Source organism: Phyllostomus hastatus, unplaced genomic scaffold (genome assembly GCF_019186645.2).
Source record: "Phyllostomus hastatus isolate PE091 unplaced genomic scaffold, TTU_PhHast_1.1 phas_contig_150, whole genome shotgun sequence".
Lineage (NCBI taxonomy): Eukaryota > Metazoa > Chordata > Mammalia > Chiroptera > Phyllostomidae > Phyllostomus > Phyllostomus hastatus.
Window position 1 is genome coordinate 39,969,193 of NW_025333611.1, and position 19,916 is coordinate 39,989,108.

General features: G+C 40.9%; 1 protein-coding gene and 1 non-coding gene across 6 annotated transcripts in view; both read right to left on the reverse strand.

The window, feature by feature from the left end:
• CANX (calnexin) overlaps window positions 1-19,468 on the reverse strand; it is a 34,623-nt gene extending 15,155 nt beyond the window's left edge. Inside the window, exons 1-9 of one of the 5 annotated variants that reach the window (XM_045825840.1) lie at window positions 19,289-19,467; window positions 17,806-17,972; window positions 5,578-5,669; window positions 4,607-4,783; window positions 4,245-4,318; window positions 3,744-3,802; window positions 3,142-3,283; window positions 2,053-2,134; window positions 772-964 (exon numbers count right to left, since the gene is read on the reverse strand). In XM_045825840.1, coding sequence (XP_045681796.1) covers window positions 772-964; window positions 2,053-2,134; window positions 3,142-3,283; window positions 3,744-3,802; window positions 4,245-4,318; window positions 4,607-4,780 — 724 coding nt within the window. In that variant the 5' untranslated portion in view covers window positions 4,781-4,783; window positions 5,578-5,669; window positions 17,806-17,972; window positions 19,289-19,467. Of the gene's footprint in view, window positions 1-771; window positions 965-2,052; window positions 2,135-3,141; window positions 3,284-3,743; window positions 3,803-4,244; window positions 4,319-4,606; window positions 4,784-5,577; window positions 5,670-17,805; window positions 17,976-19,288 lie in introns of all 5 variants that reach the window. The other 4 variants (XM_045825836.1, XM_045825847.1, XM_045825835.1 and 1 more) reach the window with 4 other exon arrangements.
• On the reverse strand, window positions 16,126-16,231 carry LOC123813288. The gene has a single exon (XR_006784717.1). It is a non-coding gene; the product is annotated as a U6 spliceosomal RNA (small nuclear RNA).
• Window positions 19,469-19,916: the final 448 nt, after the last annotated feature.

The window sequence follows — 19,916 nt, forward strand, 5'->3', positions numbered from 1 at the left end:
TAAAGAACACAGATTACTGTATTCTTTAATCAAAGAGGCATGTGGCCCTGGCCAGGTGGCTCACTTGGTTAAGAGTGTTGTCCTGTACACCAAGAAAAAAGATTACAGGTTCGATCCCTGGTCAGGGCACATACCTAGGTTGCAGGTTCAATTCTCAGTCAGGGCACATACGGAAGGCAGCAGCTGACTGATGTTTCTGATGTTTCTCTCTCACATCAATGTTTCCTCTCTTTTTCCCTCTCCCCCTTCCTCTCGAAAATCAATAAACATATCCTCTAGCAAAGATTAAAAAAAAAAAAAGGGGAGTGTGTATATGTAATCTCCAATCAGCAGGAAAAGCTTTAATAAAATAAAAATCCCATTTGAATGTCCAATGATTACATTCAATTGTCCAGGTGTTGGAGCATCCAAGCAAACTTTAACTAAAAGATAATTTAAAAAACACTATGTATATATTTCTACTATATGTTCTATTACTTAATATTTTTCAACAAGAAAACAAAGAGTGGAAATGAGGGCCTCAGCCAAGAAGCTCTTTATGGGACAATAGCTTATTCTCAAAATTGCCCAAACCCCCAATTCCCAATTCAAACTATGAAAGAGGCTTCTTTTTGTGCTGAGACATTAAGTTCGTTTCACCACTAAGATATTAGGTTAACAGAGACTCTGATTTGCAGGCTTAGGTCTTCTGTACATGTTGTAATCTTTACAATAAATGAAGGATAAAATCTGTATGCCACAAAACCCCCCCAAATTAATGGTTTTTCTTACTTAATGTATAAAGATGTGTTTTCTTATCAGTAAAATAGGTCTTCAGATCTGCGTCTGGTCTCTTTGCATGCTTTTCCTCGTATACGCCTGTTTTGGGGTTTTTGTGGCGGAAGATGAAGTGCAATTTATAGTCCTCTCCACATTTATCTGGACCAAACATTATTGTGTAAGGAGTCTTGTCATGGAACTGGTCCTTCAGAAAAAAAAGTGGGTTACATTAAGTAAATTAAGAAGCAACATTTCAAAAGTGTGATATTTCCTCTCATAAAATCCCAAATAAACTATTGTCACATTAAAAGGAAAGCTGAACCCTGGCTGGTGTGGCTCCATGGACTGAGCACCGGTTGGATTCCCAGTCAGGGCACATGCCTGGGTTGCAGGCCAGGTCCCCAGTTTAGGGCGTGCAAGAGGAAACCAATCGATGTTTCTCTCCCTCTCTTTCTCCCTTCCTCTCTCTAAAAATAAATAAATAAATAATATCGTTTAAGCGGGGGGGCTGATCCTGTGGAAGTATGGATGAACCTACAGGGTATCATGCTAAGTGAAATTAAGTCAGACAGACAAAGACGTATCGTATCATTTCACTTACATGTGGGCGCTAAAGAACAAAAAGGAACTAAACAGAAACAGACTCATGGATACAGAGAACAAATTGAGGGTTGCCAGATGGGAGGGGTCGGGGAACTGGGTGAAAAAGAGGAAGAGATTAACAAGTACAAACTGGCACGCTGCAGAACAGTCACAGAGATGTAAAGTAAGGCACAGGGAATGTAATAGCTATATTTGGTGTCAGGGCAGTACTAGACTCATCGGGGGATTCACTTCATATACTACATAAATGTCTAACCACTGTGCTATACACCCGAAACTAGTAAAATACCAAATGTCAACTGTAATTGAAATCTTTTAAAGAGCAAAGCTGATTAGTTTTTGAGGTCCGTATAGGTAACAGTGAAAAGGAATAAACAGAAATCATCAGGAAATTTTACATAAGATTATGGAAATGCCTAAAAAAAAAGGGATGCACACACATCCAGACAGTTACTGCTTCTGTCACAAAACGAAGAAACAAGCCACTGAGTGGAGACCAGGAATAGACAAGCAGCTTTGAACTCGAATCTCATCTCCAATAGAAAGCACAGAAATGTCACTGTCACCATATTCCCAGCCCTCTGAAATGATTCAGTGGCAGAACTGGCCTTTATTTTTATGGCTCTTACAAGATTTTCTTTCACGGGTACCCGCATAAAATAACCCCACTGTCAAAGGGAAGTTACCTACCAAGCTGAGTTCCGGGGTTTTGGAAAGCAGTTTCACGTAGGCACCGCCACATTCTATTCCGTTTTGGAAATTAACCTCATACCTAATTTCAGAGAGAGAAGCAGAAAACCACATGGCACTCTAAAAGATCAAATTTCTTATCTATTACCCCTTTTCTTATCTGGTTTCTCACATTTTAGCATAGGTCGTATGCTTATCCTTAGGAGAGATTCCGTCTTGTAATTGCTTTTGAATAATTTCCAAATCCCCCCCAAAGTAAATAAGTAAAATAAAATCAAAGCTTAATGCAGATTTCTAGTAAGTATTGGGTTGGCTGAAAAAAGTTCACTTAATTTTTTCCATATGACGGCTCTAGTAGTGCTTAGTTGTCTTTAACTTCATTCAAAAGATTCTGTTAGATTGACAGCTGTCATATCTGTGCATTAAAAAAACCTTATCAAAATTGGTGAATTTTTATACAGCCATTTTAATATCAAAGATAGAAGAAGATATGTAACATTTTTGGTATATTATGCTTTATTATTTCAAGAAAGGTGAAAACAATTGAAACATACAAAAAAGATGTGTGCAGCATGTGGACAAGGTGCTGTGACTGACTGAACGAATGTGTGAAAAGTGGTTTGCAAAGTTTCTTGGCACTACTGACATTTTGGCCAAATACCTGCCGTGGGGCTGTCTTATGTGTTAAAAAATGTTCAGCAGCCCCCCAGCCTCTACCCACTAGAAGCCAATAGTGGGAGATAGCTGACATACTCAAAATAGCCAAATCAATTAAGTTATTGGTAAAAATGAAAAATGCGACTTTTATTTTACAGAAAAAAAATATACAGACGTTTTGGGCAACCCAATACTTTTTGCAAAATCCAGAAGTTTATTTGCTATAAGGAGAAAGAATAGCCAGTTTCTTTCAAAATAATTTATTAGGAATGAAAATAACATTCGATTACAGGATGCTTAGATACACTCGAAAATCCCTCTTATAATACACAGTAATTCTCCTAATTGTTTTATGTAGAGTCACAGTTTCATAATATGTCTTCTGATGTCACCCTTCCTAGAAAGTTTCTATCAAAGAAATGTTTCACTTACTGAACAATGAGAGGCTTGGTATCAAACAGGAAGGGCCTGTTCAGTTTAGCGGAGATGGCGTGATGCTTGGCCCGAGACATCAGTACAAGTCCTTTGTCACCTGGAAGCTTAGTTTCCTTCATTTCATCTACTTCCCATTTTCCTACAAGACACACAAAGTCCCACACCTTAACTACACCTTCAGGGGTCCTTTCACATGGTGCACAACAACTCCAAGGAGTACAAGTCTGCCGTGCTGACATATTTTAACCTACTCCACTCTCCAGAGTTGGCCCATTCATATTACACACACATGTATTTAACAAATACCAGGATACAGTTTTTTAAAACCTGTAGCATATTCACTTTCCCAAAGCTTTCAAAGGACCTTCCATTTCCAACACACAACACAACAGGTGATAAATTATCTTTCCATTTCATGGTGTAAAACAAACAGGTCTAACCCTATAAAATCTAATGGAACACACAAAGACAGCAAAACTTCTAAGGAAAACAATCTTAAAATGCATACATACTCCCTTTAAATGAGTCTTAGGAAATGTCATGGAAACAACACTTCAAACCTCAGTCTGCTGTTCTACTTAAATCAAACACACTCTCACCATCATATTTGGCAATTTCATCATCAGTGTCATCTTTCTTGGCTTTGGACAAAATCCACCTGTAATTAAGACAAACCCAAAATTAAGGTCCAAATGATAGCTGACCTGTAAAAAGAAACAATGTAAATACTAATAAAAGCAGGATCTACCCAGCTCTCCTTGTCTACTCAACCACTCTACTTTTAAAAGTCACGTAAGTAATGATCACATCAATATTTGGTTCACAAACCTGTAAGAAAAAGTATCAAACCCATGAAATAATCCCACTTTTTTAAGACTCAAGAGAAGAAATTTTTCCTCAAATAACAAAATACAGGGTAGAAGAGAGCAAATGGAAGTGAGGACCGCAGGTTCCAAAAGACTGTTTTCCTAAATGGGCATGACCACTGGGGATATAAAATCATCATCACCATTTCAGTATATACCATGTTATCCTAAAAGGAACCCACTATTCCCCTATGTATATGTTTGCCTCTAAGTTTTCTCCTAAGAAGCACTTACCCTGACAGAGTTCCTCTATCAAAGGAATCAGCAAAATACACTTCCCCTGTTGGAACTGGAGCTTTGTAGGTGACCTGTGTCAAACATAAAAATCAACTAAGAACTGAAATTTTCAACAACATTCCTTTTTTAGTAGGACATATTCTCTTCATTTGCTTTCAATTACCACAAAATTTTCCTTGCTGGCCCTTGAATTCAGTTCATATATTGTAATTTATCTTTAGCAAGATGTAAAAGGCTGCCACAGACATCAATACATATTTCAGCAGACTGGCTTTCCCTCTGAAAAGTATCCAAATTTACCTTCATCCTTTAATTACCTCAAGAAATAAAACAAATAAGATTCAAAGACCACTTCAAACCTTTGGAGATGGAGGCGTGCTGGTCTCTGGCTTCGATTTTGAGTCTTCTACTTCTTCAATGACATCATCGAGGTCATCCTCAATATCAACTGCGTCCTCGTCATGGGCCTCGTGAGCTCCAATGACTGCAGCGCCAAGGACCAGCAGCACACAAAACAACCACTTCTCTTCCATGATCTACATATAAAAACAGTGAGGTGGGTTAAATGTATCACCTCCTCCAAAAACGTTCATAAAGACCACCAACTCCTCTCACTTAAAATCATGGCTTTCAAAGCAGAACTAAAAGGAACTATACTGCATTTCATCTTACAGATAAAGGAAGCCCAGAGAATCAAGGGTTTTTCTAAAATCAGTTTAGAGGATTCAATTTCAAGAAAATTTCAAAATAAAACTCAACTATAAACAATTGTCCTAAAACAATAACAACAACAACAACAACAACAACAACAATCAGTTGTCCTGCCCTGGTTGGTGTCACTCAATAGATTGAGCACAGGCTGCGAACCAAAGAGTTGCTGATTCCCAGTGAGGGCACATGCCTGGGTTGCAGGCCAGGTCCCTAGTGAGGGCTATGTGAGAGGCAACCATACATTGATGTTTCTCTCCCTGTCTTTCTCCCTCCCTTCCCCCTCTCTAAAAATAAATAAAATGAAACCTTAAAAAAAATTTAAAAAAAAAATTTTTTTAAATCGGTTGTCCTTGTATCATGTTGAATATCACGTTGGCTACATACACACAGCTAGAATGTTCAAATACAATTTCAAATTAACCTCTTGCATTTGTAAAAAGCTTGACAAATGAGAAAAGCACCTTTCCTGTATTAATTAAAACATAATAACAAAATGATAACACAGAAACTAGCTTCACATTAAATACTTAATATAGCCCTGGCTGGCATGGCTCAACTGGTTGGAGCATCATCCCATGAATCAAAAGGGCAAGGGTTAGATTCCCATCAGGGCACATACCTAGGTTCTGGGTTTGGTCACCACTGGAGCAAATGATCAATGTTTCTCTTACACATCGATGTTTCTCTTTCTCCCTCTTCCTTCCCCTCTCTCTAAAAAAAAAAATCAATGAGCATGTCCCAGGTGAGGATAAAAAAAAATTACTTAACACACACACTGCTGCTGTAGTTTAAATATCATCAAGTGTAAATAGTTCTAGTGTTTGAAGACTCAACAAGAATATAATAAACAACAACAAAAAAATTAAACCAAGGCCCAGTTACTTTTATCTCTTTATTTCCTAAATACTACAGGAAGTGGATCCTACTTCCAAGGACCACAGATCTGAAGGTGGAGAAACTGAGCCCCATGGCGGGTATGGAATGCAACCGATGGATGTTTCTCTCTCACATCCATGTGTCTCTCCCCTCCCCTTCCTCTCTTGAATCATACCCTCAGGTAAGGATTAAAAAAAAAAACAAAAAACACCGAAACAAAACTGAGCCACATAGATGCAAAAAATGACCAGGTAGTATGTAGTAGAGTTTTAACTCTGCAAGACAAGAAGAGTTCCAGAAAGAGATGGAGGTGATGAGTGCACAATAATGTGAACGTACTCAATGCCACTGAACTGTGCACCTAATAATGGTTAAGACTGCACAGCTTATATGTGTTCACCACAATAAAAAGAAAACTGAGCTCAATTTTTTTGTTTACAATGGAGATCTTTATTCCTCAGGCAAAACCCAAAACAAACAAAAACAAAGAAAGAAACTTAACTAAGGGGCTCCCTCATAAACTTCAATGGCCCCAACTCACAACCATTGCAGCATCTGACCAATTGTCTAGAAAAAAATGTCAATGAAGTTATCCTAGTGCTGAATTTAATGCCAAATTCCTTACTAACTCTAATCCTTTAAAGTGAGTAAAGTAGAACTAGACTTTTATGTATTATTCGGTGGTGTTTCTTTTATTTAACATGTCTCGGGACTGGGTTCACAAAATGAAAAAAGGGTAAGGCCCCTAGCTGGTGTGACTCAGTGGATTGAGCGCCAGCCATCAAGCTAAAAGGTTGCAGGTTCGATTCCCCAGTCAGGGAAAATGCCTGGGTTGCAGGCCAGGTCCTCAGTTGAGGGTGAGAGAGATGCAACCTGTCAATGTATCTAATGCACATTGATGTTTCTCTCCCTGTCTTCTTTAAAATAAACAAGATCTTTAAAAAAAAGAAAAAAGACTGGAGTCCACTGGATGCCTAAACACTGAGCACTTAGCACAGAAAACAAATGTGTGAATGAAGTTGTCTACAACCTTTCCTAGGATAGGTATTATCTTTTAAGATTCTTTAAAATTTATTTCTTTTTAGAGAAGGGAAGGGAGGGAGAAAGAAAGGGACAGAAATATCGATGAGAGGGAAACGTCAATCAGCTGCCTCTGCCATGTGCCCTGACTAGGAATTGAACCAGTGACCTTTCACTTTGCAGAACTACACCCAGCCAAACTTTCAATGTCAACATTCTGCTATAGTTTCTTACATACTTAAAAAACACTAGTAATCTGTAATTCACTAGAAAGGCCTCTAATCTCTGCTGTCAGAATAATATGCATGGCATAGCAACACTGCTTTTCTATTTACAACTACAAGAGGTTCTCTAGAACTACACAGACTGATTCAACACTTTGATCTAAACCAACTCTATGCAACTCCCGGGCTCTCTCGCATAGAAACAAGGCTATAATGGTGGTGGGATTCCCAAGGATGAGCCACAAAACTCAATTAATCCAAAACACAGTTTAAACAATGTATCAACTTTTTAAAAGTAAAACAAAAGGTGGTAAAACCAGTAGTAACCGAATAAACCACAAAACGAATGGATTAATTAGGACTAAGTATTGAAGCTGCAAGGCTGTTGCTCAAAGAAAATCTAGTCAGAGAAATGATCTAGTAGGCTAACTACTTAATAAAGGTAGGACTGATGTTTTTCAACAATTTTTAATTATTTTTAATCATGTTTCCCTAAAATTCATATATTGGAGCCCTAACTCCTGATGTGACTCCATCTGGAGGCAGGACCTTCAAGGAAATAACGAAGGTTAAGAGAGATCACAAAGGTGGGGTGCTGCTCTGGGAGGATTAGTGCCCGCCTACGAGACGTGCCCCCACAGAAGCCAGTCCACATGAGGACACAGAGACATGGCCACTCTCTGCTGGTCAAGGAGAAAGTCCTCAACAGAAAACAACCCTGCAGATGCCTTCACCTTGGACTTCCAGCCTCCAGAACTGAGAAAATAAATCTCTAGTGTTTAAATCCCTATTGTTAAATCTGGTATTCTGTTTCGAGCAGACTAACACAATTGCCCTTTGGTTTTTAAGTATAATGTAATAGTGCAGTGCTTCACAAACGGGAACCAGTCTGCTGGGCCTCACCCTAGGTGCACTTGGGCTGGGCCCGAAGCCCAAATTTCAGCTTCATAAGGAGTTCTAGGCTGCTGCCTCAGGAACCACACTTTGAGAACTAGTGCGTAGAATTTATGAATAATCCCTTTGTGCTTTGTTTTCCAGTTTATAAAGCATTTTCACATACATTTTTCATGTAAGCCTTTATTTTACATAATTAAGAACTTAGTGAAGCCCTGGCTAGTGTGGCTCAGTGGACTGAGCACTGGCCTGCGAGCTAAAGGGTCACCGGTTCGATTCCCAGTCAGGGCACACACCTGGGCTGCAGGCCAGGTTCCCAGTAGGGGGCACATGAGGCAACCACACACTAACGTTTCTCTCCCACTTTCTCTCCCTTCCTTTCTCTCTAAAAATAAATAAGTAAAATCTTTTTTAAAAATTTGTGAAATTAAAATACCCTACTCCTTATCACAACTAATAACTGAAATCAAAGATTCCAAATCCTATATTACTATCACATTAGACTGAATGTCACTAGTAGGTAGCTTAATAATGTGGAGGTGTGACACAGGCAAAAAACAGGGAGAGCACTAACCAGTGATCTGGAATAGGGAGTTCAGGCAGGGTTTAGTGAGAGGGTACAACTGTACACCACCTTGCCCAGCTTTGCGGACCAAGAAACCTTAGAGAAAGAAGGCATCCATGTGAGGGAGCCAGAATGGTCTCATTTAAAGGAAACCTGTTTTCAGCCTTGGCTGGTGTGGCTCAGTGGATTGAGCACTGGCCTGCAAGCCAAAGGGCCACTGGTTCTATTTCCAGTCAAGGCACATGCCTGGGTTGTGGGCCAGGTCCCCCCAAGGGGGCATGTAAGAGGCAACCACACATTGATATTTCTCTTCCTCTATTTCTCCCTCCCTTCCCCTCTCTCTGAAAGTTAATAAATAAAACCTTTAAAAAAAAATGGGCAAAGGATCTGAACAGAGACCTCAACAAAGAAGATATTCGGATGGCAAATAAGCATGTGAAAAGATGCTCAACATAACTTGCCATTATATAACTGCAAATTAAAACTAGATACCACCATATACCTGTTAGAAGAGCTAAACTTTTTAAAAAATGGCAAGGATGTAAAGCAAGAGAAACTCTCATTTCATTGCTGGTAAAAATGCAAAATAGTACAGCCACTTTGGAAGACAGTTTGGCAATATCTTTCTTACAAAGCCGAACCTAGTCTTACCATACGATTCAGCAATCATGCTCTTACGTATTTACCTAACTGATCTGAAAGCTTACAAATGCACAAAAACTTGTGTGCAAATGTTTACAGCAGCTTTATCTATAATCACTCAAAACTTGAAGAATAAACCCAAACATTCTTCAGTAGGTCAATGAATAAACAAACTAGAACACCCACACAGTGGAATATTGTTCAGCAATGAAAAGAAATGTGCTATCAAGAGACAAAAAGACGATTCCCAGCCAGGGTACATGCCTGGGTTGCAGGCCATAACCCCCAGCAACCACACATTGATGTTTCTCTCTCTCTATCTCCCTCCCTTCACTCTCTAAAAATGAATAAATAAAATCTTAAAAAAAGAGAGACAAAAAGACTTGCATAAACTTTAACTGCATATTGCTAAGTGGAAGAAGCAAATCTGATAAGGCAACATGCTGTATAATTCCAATTACATGACATTCTGAAAAAGGCGAGTTTTACATACAGTAAAAAGATCGGTGGCTGCCAGAGGTTTGTGGGGAGGGGGTAAACTGACTAGGTAAGCACAGCGAAACTATACTGTATGCCATATATAGATACATGACACTATGCATTTGTCAAAACCCATAAAACTTCACAATACAAAAAGTCATCTTAATGCATGAAACATGTAAGAAATCATCTAGAAGGTTGAGTGATCCAAGGATAGCATGCAGGATGTAATGAAACAATCTGATGCATTACAGACATATAACACGACTTCATTCCAGAGGGTAGAGGGAAAGATGCTGCGCAAAGTCACTCTGGAAGTGACTGCGGTCTGTGAAACTAGACCTTAAGGCAGCACTGCTCTTGGTTGGTAAGTTGTTTCTCACGGGCATGCAGACATGCAGACCAACAATCCTGCGGCCCCTGTATCTGTACACTGGAACTGCACAGCGAAGTAAAGGGGTGTTGCGTGGCGGATGGTGGGAGCCACTCTCATGCTGGGTGTGGGAATTTGCAGATAAGCAAAGGAAAGAGGCCAGAATAATCCACATGGTAACCAGCAGGAGTTGGAAGCACCAGTATGATCTCGTTTAGCTTAATAGACAGAGGTTACATACAGAAGTACTGAGTTATGTGTAAATGCACCACTTACTTGACACATATATATTCCCTGGTTCTGTCAGCTGAGAGGGCCTAACGAAACCACACCCCAGTAACAACAAATACACCTAGTACTAATCATGGTTTCTACTGTCATCTCCAAGAAGAGGAAACAGCTCTGTGAAGCAATGACTGGTTCTAGAGTTTGAGCAGAATACATACTAGAGGAGCAGGGACCATTCTGTAGTGCCAGAAGGGAAAGAAGTATTCAAAAAGAAAACAAACTGCCAACGGGGCTGGGGATGTCTGAAAGGGGGACGACACAGGGCTCCCAGAGCCAAAGGTGCGCAGGAGCAGCAGAGTAAGTGCTGTGAAATTTTGCCCAAAGCACACAGTAAATGCCCATGAATCTATACTGATAAAAAACAGATGGTAAATAAATAAATGGAACAGGAGAGACAAACCTCCCATACAGAAATACCCCAAGTAATTTGTGCGGGTAATGCCATCCTCAAGATGGTGGAGCGTAACTCCCCTCTCCCTAAGTGCAGGCTGCACATAGTGGCTTCCTTCCAAAGAGGCTGGACATATGGGACAGGGAAGGGGCTAACTTTACACTGGAGAAACCTGGCAAATGCACCTCATCCAGGTGATCAGGGTCAGCAGGAACAGCGCTAGGTCATGGTGGTGGTTAGGTGCCCTCGACACGGTATGTGAAAACAGCGCTTCAACCTCTGTGGTCTTCCTCCCCAAAAATCCGTATCCCCAGTCTAATCACGAGAAAAACACCAGGCAAGTCCCAACAGAGGGACATTCTACAAAATAGCCTGACCAGCAGCCCTCAAAAATGTCAAGGTCATCAAAAATAAAGAAAGCCTAAAAACGTGTTGTGGCCGAGAGGAGACTGAGGAGACATGATGACTGAAGGCCATGTGGGTCTTGGAAAAGGACCGTGGGCGAAAGCAAAGGGAATCTGAATTAAATATGGACCTTAGTAATTACTTACCAATGTTGGTTAATTAACTGTAATAAATGTAATATACTAAGTTATTAATAGGGGAACTGGGAGTGGATTATATGGGAATCCTCTGTACTATCTAATTTTTCTGTATATTTAAAACTGTTCTAAAAATTAGTTTAATCCTGGAGCTGAAATATTGAAAGCTAGCCTTAACTTTCCTTTCTGAAAAGAAACAGGTCCAGGAACTGACCTGAAGAAAACTAGTTATTGGCCAAACGAGGATCAGAAGTCAAGGTTCCTATTTCCCACCACAAAACACCCTACTTGGTAATTCTATACTGCTTTTGTCTTAAAGATACAAAATGATTTTCCACATATTTTAATGTTTAGGAGGATTTCATAAGTCTGTCCCTTTTTAAGTTTTCATTTGTCTTTACATTTACAGAATCATAAGCAGAGAACATACTTATCTGTTGTCACACTGCTTCTACAATTATCAATAAGAAATATGCATCAAGTAGCTCAAGAATAAGGCAATCATGCCTTTAAAAAACAAACAGCATACTTCCCTCCCAACTTCCCCCAAACGACAGAGCAGGTGGTCTCTAGATTAGGAATGGTGAGGAATAAAAGTGAATGAAGAGATGACCTTTAGCCCTGGCTTGTGTGGCTCGGTGGATTGACCTGTGAATTGAGAGGTTGCTGGTTCAATTCCAGGTCTGAGCACAAGCCTGGGTTGCGGCCAGTCCCCCTTTGGGGGTGTGTGCAAGAGGCAACCGGTCGACACTTCTCTCCCTCTCTTTCTCCCTCCCTCCCCTCTCTCTAAAAATAAATAAAACCTTAAAAACAAAACAACAAAAAAAGACCTTTAGACTAAACAGCACTCTCCGTTTGCCACATTTCCCATCTCTTCTACTCCACAGCCCATGTTCACTAAAATAAATTAGCTTCTCTACAGGCAAAGTTTCTTGCGTTCCTGAATGCTATAGCACTTTCCCTCAGACTTGATTTTTTCTTTGAAAGCAGAAAATGAGGCACATCATTTTCTGGCTTTCTTTTAGGAGCGATTTTCTCTCTTTCATAATTTTTAAGATTGCAAGGTTACTACCTGAAACTCTAGAGCAGAGCCCCTTTGAACTAGGAGGCAAAGGCTGGGTGGCTATGAAACTCATAATCAGGAGACTCAGTGCTACATGATGGGTCCATTTCATTGTTGTCTCTGCCAAATCTCAAATTGCTGTACTATAGACATGGACCTCCAGGAGAGCCAGCAACTGACAGTCAAAACCAAGCATATAATACAGTTACACAGGTGTCGAATTATAATCTTGTATATCTGAAAATTATGTAATGTTATTAACCAGTGTTACCCAAATAAGTATAACTTTAAAAAACTAATTATATTTGAATAAAACATGGACATTAGTTAATAATGTTTCAATACTGGTTCATTAATTGTAGGAAATGGATCATAATATGAGACCTTAATACAGAGGAAACAATGTTACGGCAGTATATGGGAATTCTGCATACTATCTTTGTAATTTTTCTGTAAATTAGAACTCTTCTAAAATAAAAAAGCTTTTTAATGTATAAAAAAACTACAAGCATGAAAATCTTTCAACATCTATGAGTCTACTGAGGAGGACAACCATTCTCAAAAATACCCTCAAGTCACATGCAAATATGAGTCTTGTTTGACCTTGTCTTATGTCCCTTCTGTAAACAAAGACCAAGTCAATAAAGCCAACACTATGGGGGCCAACGCTATATGGCTCAAGTTCCAACTGCCACCAATCTAGAGCTTGACCTAAAGATAAAACTTACAATATCTAGGTTTCAGAGAAATGAACAGTCTGAATGTCCTTCAAATACTCATCCATAAGTCTTACAACTGGGCTTTTGATAAAACCTGGGTGGCAGAGTTCAAGACTGTTTTCTGGAGTAAAAGGAGAAAATCCATCTGATGCCCCATAGCATTAGCTGACAGTTCAATTCAATGTCATGAGCACCAACTAGAAATCAATCATTTTCCTAAAAATGGGTCTCTCACATTCCTATATAAGGTATACATAAAGTCTGAGCGAAAATTTTTTATAGATTAAAGGTGACCTTGATGACTGTATTTATTTGCCCATGTTTTCAAACTTTATGCATATACTGTATTATTAGTTTATAAGTCAAGGTTTCTTTTTTGGGGGGGGGATTATGGTTAGTATCAAAGTAAACTCATTATAACCTACTTTTTAGCATTCTAACTTACAAGAAAATACACATAAGTTAGGTAGCACTATTTAAACTCCTACTAGTATTTTCCTTCTATTAAAAAAGCCAAAAAAACAAAAATTAAAAAAAAATGAATTACTGGCATAGATAAAACCGCACAGAACTATGTACAAACAATGGCATGTGATACCTGCTAAAATCTGAGTAAGGTCTATAGACTGTACCAGTGTTGGCTTCCTGCTTTTGCTATTGTACCATAGTTACACAAGGTGCCACCTTTGGGGGAAGCTGGGTGACTGACGGTCACAGAGACCTCTCTGGACTATTTTTGCAACTTCTTGTGGGTCTGTAATTATTTCCAAATTAACAGCTTTTTAAATATATATGTGTGTATACACACACACACACACACACACACACAATTGTATCCTTGAAGGTGGTTCTTTAAACTTAAAGTCATCTAAAAACTAGCTTTAAATTGACCTGGTCTTCTAAAAAGCACAATGCTACAAAAGACTCAAAAAGGTGAACTGGATTAGAAATATGAACTTCAGGCAAAGTCTTTCTCCTTTCCTTTCAGTTAATTAGAGCTTTGTTTTTAGTAATCAAATATAATTATCTACCTATATCCAAGTCAGAGAATCTCTACCCTCTGGGATCACGTGGAAAATGTACACAAAACCAAGAACTAGGAACCAAATACACACCCATTTATAATATAAATGCTTTCTGGCTTGCTTCCCAATTTCCCAAGGACAGAGCAAAAGCCCAGCTCTCAGAATCTCAGGGTTAGGAGGATTCTTCAAGAGCATCTAATATACTCACTGTTAATATTTCAATCCACCCTTAACTCTTAGAGTGAATTTATCTTGATTTCTAGAGATGGAACTTTCCTATTTTAAAACTGAAGTTCACAAAGTTAATCCCTCATACACATGCAGTGCAGTGTATATGGTGGTATAACCTGTCCCATCAGAGAAACTGGGTTCCAGACTCTCCTGCTCTTCTCTGGCCTTGCTCAGCTTACTGAACTTCTAGGGAATCTTCTATTTCTGCGTTACAGATGTGGGTAATAGTACTACTAACTCAAAGGCTTGCTGTGAGAATATAAAAAGATAATACAAAGTCTATCAGTGTCCAGTACTTTATAGGTGTACTCAAAAGGTTTGTTCTTTGATACAGCAAGTACAACCACAGTTAATATATTTTCAATTTTCATACTGGACCAAAAGGTCTAATATGCCTGCCTACCCCTCCAACATGCTTCAACAAAGCTGAATGATGAGACATAATGAGAAAAACTTGCTTTCCTCCCATTAGTATGATTTCTTCCTTAACACTTCCTTGCAATGCTGCATATATACAATGTTAACATTTAGATATGCAAAAGTCTACATTTATCTACAATTTCTTTCCCAGCTATCACAAATTATTATTCTTTATCAATTCTCCAAATTTTCTTTTTCATTAATGATAATTCTATTCCCAGCATACAGTCTTTAAAAAGTCCATATTATTTTACTACACACATTTAATTACTGCATGAGACTTTGAACACAAAATATTCTAGTTAACAGAAACAAACACATTCTGCATCAAATTTTAGCAAATTCAGAAAACTATTTAGATCAACTTTAGGACTGGGTAAATACTAAAGAAATATTAAATTTGCCACCTTTCAAAGGCAGAAACTTTATCCTCCATAAGGGTTTCTTATTGAAGGAACCTATTAAAGAAAAACAAGAATTCTATTAAAGAAAGATCTTTTGCCCTGGCTGGTGCAGCTTAGTGAACCGAGCGGTGGCCTGTGAACCAAGAGGTCGCTGGTTGATTCCCCACCAGCCTGAGTTGTGGGCCAAGTCATACAAAAGCCAACCAACCAATATTTCTCGCTCCCATTGTTTCTCTCTCTCTCTCTCTAAAAATAAACAATACAATTTTTAAAAAATCTTATAAAAAGAAAAATCTTAAAAACAAATGGAGACTCAAATTACTGGAGTTTATTAAATTTTAGTTTTTACATTTTATCTTTTCAAATCAAGTCTGCTTTTGTAACTATTTTCCTAAGAGATATTGGTCTGTAGTTTTCTTGTGAAGTTTTTGCCTGGCTTGGCTATCAGGGTAATGTTGGCCTCATAGAATGAATTAGGAAGTGTTCTCCCCTCTTCTATTTTGGAAAGCATTTGTGAAAAATTGTTGTTTTCTCCCCTACTTGGCAGAATTACCAGTGAAGCCATTTGGTTCTCAAAATAAATTAGGGAATTCCAACTCTGATTCCTTTAATCCACAAGAAATTAAAAAGAGGATCACAAATCCCAGGTAAGCAATTTCTTTGTCCCTTAATCAGACTGAGGAAGTTCCTTTCTATTCCTGGTTTGTCGAGTGTTTCTACCATGAAAGGGTACTGCATTTTTTTTTTTTTTTTGAAAGGGCACTGCATTTTGTTAAATTCTGTCTGTCGAGATGCTCGTGTGGTTTTTGTCCTTTATCAATGTGGTATACGACATTTATTATTTTATGTTGAACCAACCTTGCATTCACGGGAAAAATCCCAGTTCATCCTGGTGAGTAAATCCTATTTATACGTTGCTGGATTCTGTCTGCTAGCACTGAGTTTGTTTGCATGTTTTCCTAAGAGATATCGTTCTGAGGTTTCCATTTCTTGTATACTTTTTTACTTCAAAAAATATGGAACATTTCACATATTTGTGTATCATCCTTGCACGGGGACCTGCTAATCCTCTCTGTATCATTCCAGTTTTAGTACATGTGCTGCTGAAGTGAGCATTCATGTACTGTTTGCATGGTTCTGGTATCAGGATTCCACAGAATGAACTGACAAGTGTTCCCTCCTCTTCCATTTGTTTGAAAGAGTTTGTGAAGAACTGATGTTAATTCTCCCATGAAGTATTTTGTAGAATTCACCAGTGAAGCCATTTGGTTCTAGGTCTTTGTTTAGGGGACTTAAGTCTCTTAAAAGCAATTAGTAAAGTCCAACTCTAATTTCTTTAGTCTATAAGAAATCAGAAAAAGGAACAGAAGAAATTACCTTGCTAATGTTATTGGTTGTTTTAAAAAAAGTGATTTTTTTTTTTAATTTTTAGAGAGAGTGGAAGGGAAGGAGAAAGAAAGAAAAACATCGCTCTGTTACCTCTTGAACATGCACGTGCCTGGACAGGGGACCAAACCCACAACCCAGGCACGTGCCCTGAGTGCGAATTGAACCAGCTACCTTTTGCTTTGTGGGACAATGGCCAACCAACTGAGCCACACCAGTCAGGGCTTAAAAAAGGTGATTTTTAAAAATGCAGTGTGTAATAACAGCTGAGGCAATCTTTCATTTAGGCTATCCATTCATATTGCCATTTAAACTTTAAATCTTATTGGGTTTAGATAACATTATGTTGTCTAATTTAATCCTCACAAGAACCCCAGGATGTTCTATCATTCCCACTTGACACAGTAGGAATTTAAGACTAAGAGAAGTTACACAAACTGTCCAAGGTCACAGATATATACAGTAGTGTTTATGAGCAGGAACTCAGAAGTCATAATCTCTCTTCAACTATTTAATAACTTGGCATATTGGGTAAACTACTCAGGTCGCTGAGCACTGGCCTGTGAACCAAGAGGGGTCTCTGGTTCCATACCCAGCTGGGGCATGTGCCTGGATTGCAGGCCAGGTCCCCAGTTGGGGGCCAGTGAAAGGCAACAGATCCCTGCGTGTATCTCTCACACACTGATGTTTCTCCCTCTCTCTCTCTCTCCTTCCCTTCCCCTCTAAAAGTAAATAAAATTTTAAAAACAAATAAATAATATCCTAGTAATTTTCACAGCTCATAGTTAAGCTTAATTTAAAAGTACATGTGGTGCTGTTAAAAAGCACTTCACTCCACAGGTCACAACTACGTTCACAGTTTCATTATTTCCCAGTTGTTGTTCTGAGCTGTCAATTTTATTTGCACAGTTCATTGGACTATAAAAGTAATTTGCCACCCTATTTGTCCCTTTCAACAGCCCCCCCTAGGTAAGGTATACAGAAGACTTCTCATTTCCATTTTAAAGATGTGGAAAGCAAAGCGGTTAGTAAGCTGGTTGCCCAGGGCCGGGCCTGCACTGGTGCTTACCAAACGTCCCTTCAGCCCCTTAAACTATATACAGGACAAAGCGAACTCTAACTAAAAGGACGCAATAGCCTGATTGCCAAAACTGCAGCAACAACTTCTGTCAAAACGTTCACCGGTCGTGGTCCTTGCAAGATAATGTGAGTCGAAACTGCTAAGTTGAGATAGCATGGTGTGAAGGGACACCGACACCCATTTTCGGATAGGTCAGAAAATCTGCCTGTGGTAGGGCACGTACACTGCCTTCTGCGGTTCGCCCTGGACTTGCGCTGATCCCGCGCCCGGCCGGCGCCACTGCACACTGGCTGGAGCCGGGAGAGCTCCCCAGAGCTCTCCACCTCTGCTCTAATGTCAGGACAGCAAATGGACAAACAAGGCAGGGATGCTGCTCAGGGTCCTCGCACACTGCTGGGGAAAAAAAAAAAGACTAGTACAGAGCGACCTTAAAGATCAATACAACTCTCCTTTCAAATTAAAAAACAAACACCTCATTCAAAAATCAAGCCAACGTTCCACTCCTCATGCCGATGTAAAGTGACTGAACTGTGGCTCACTCCTGTCCTCCCCGCCCTTCAGCTCAGTTGAAATTCCCTCAACCAGCGTCCACTTGTGTCCTACGCCGCGTCACCCCCACTCCCGGAAACAGGACCCTACAAACCCCGAGCGCGCTCGGGGTGCCAGTCCGTGCGGTGCACCACCGGCACTCAGGCTGCAATTTACTGCAATCATTTCTTGTCATGCAGTTAATATGCATCAGGCTTCACCGTCCTATTTTATACACACCTCTATCTAATTGTAGTAACTCTACCAGGTATTATACCCATTACTTGGGGAGCACCGCGGTAAAAAGGTAAGCAAATTGCCCAAGTTCACAGTTCACACAGCAACAAATGGAGAATGAACGAATGAACGACCTGAACCACGGCCTCAATCTTAACCACACTTAACCTTAACTCCCAAAGTGCCTAGCCCTCAACTACAGTCCCATCCTGATCATAAAACCCATCGCGTGACCTTGGGCCAGCCGCTTCCCAGTTCTGGGTCAGTTCCTCACTATGGAACGACCCGCCCACGGTGAGCTCGAGTGCTTTCCTGCTTTTCGTGTCTGGGTGAATTTCCGACTGGATTACTCCCCACCTCAGAACAGGTGAAAGTGTTAAAGATTTAAGTTTTTCAATCACCGCGTATTCTAGTACATTCTACATACTCTTCAGGGTGCTAGGTTTCCGTCAGTCCTCGCTCTGCGGCTCTATTTTCAAGTACCGAATCCGTAATATTAATCATAAATATTCTCTCGATCCGATATCCCCTTTTCCCACTACTACGGTTATTGACTAGGCCGATTCCACCCCAGACCTTTACCCGGTTTACTCCAGTCCACCTCTCGGCTGCCCAAGCAGCCAGCAAAAGGCCTAAGAAGCCTCGAGAAGCAAAGCCACACGCAGAAACTGGTTTTCCCTGAAATCACGGGAGCGAGGCTCCAGGGCACCTGCCACGCCTCCCGAGACCGGCGGCGAGGCCTGGGCTTGGATCACCAACAGAGGCAGTCCTGGCTCGGGCCTAGCCCCTCACGACCCGCGCGTGGGCCAGAGCCTGAGCCCTCGAAACCCAGCCCTACCCCTTGGCCCCCGACCGTCCGACTCCTCGGCTGCGGCGCCATGCACCCAGGCCCCTGGGGTCCTCACAGGCCCGAAGAGAAACGCAGGCCTCCCCCGCCTCACCTCGAACCTCCCGGGGGCCGCCGACGACGCCCGCGCCTCCCCTTGACCGCACACCAAGCGCCTCGCTGCAGGGGAGACAGCGGCACAAGAGGCCCCACCGTCACGTGCTACAGAACGAAGAGGCCTAGGCGACCGCTGCTGCCGCGCGAGCGATCGAGCGCCGCCGCACGAAGTCCAGCCCTGCCTCCGCCCCCTGCTCCTGAGTAGCTCCAGCCAGCGCAAAATCCCGCCTCCCGTGGCAGCCCCGAAATGCGATTGGTCAACGTGGTCATAGCTCTAATCACCTTCCCATACGCCCCCTAGGGCTATTCTTCGTGGAGTGTGGGGATTGGCTGGGAGTGAGGCAGGAAGTGCCTGTTGGTTGGGCAGGAGGGGCGGGGGCGGGCCACAACGGATAGGGAACTGCAGGCGCGCGCCTTGGGGCGGGGCCGGCCCGGCAGAGGTTTCCGTGCCCTGTTGACCCGGTGCCTTAATGGGCAGGCTGCGGTGTATTTCGTCCCTTCCCCAGTCGTGTCCGGCTCTTGGATTTTGAACCCTAGCCCCAAGACCTGCATCCTGTTCCCTTCTTTGAGACGGCTAATGGCTAGCGGTAGAAAGGGTGGGAGGTCTGGCGTGCCATCGGGTAGGG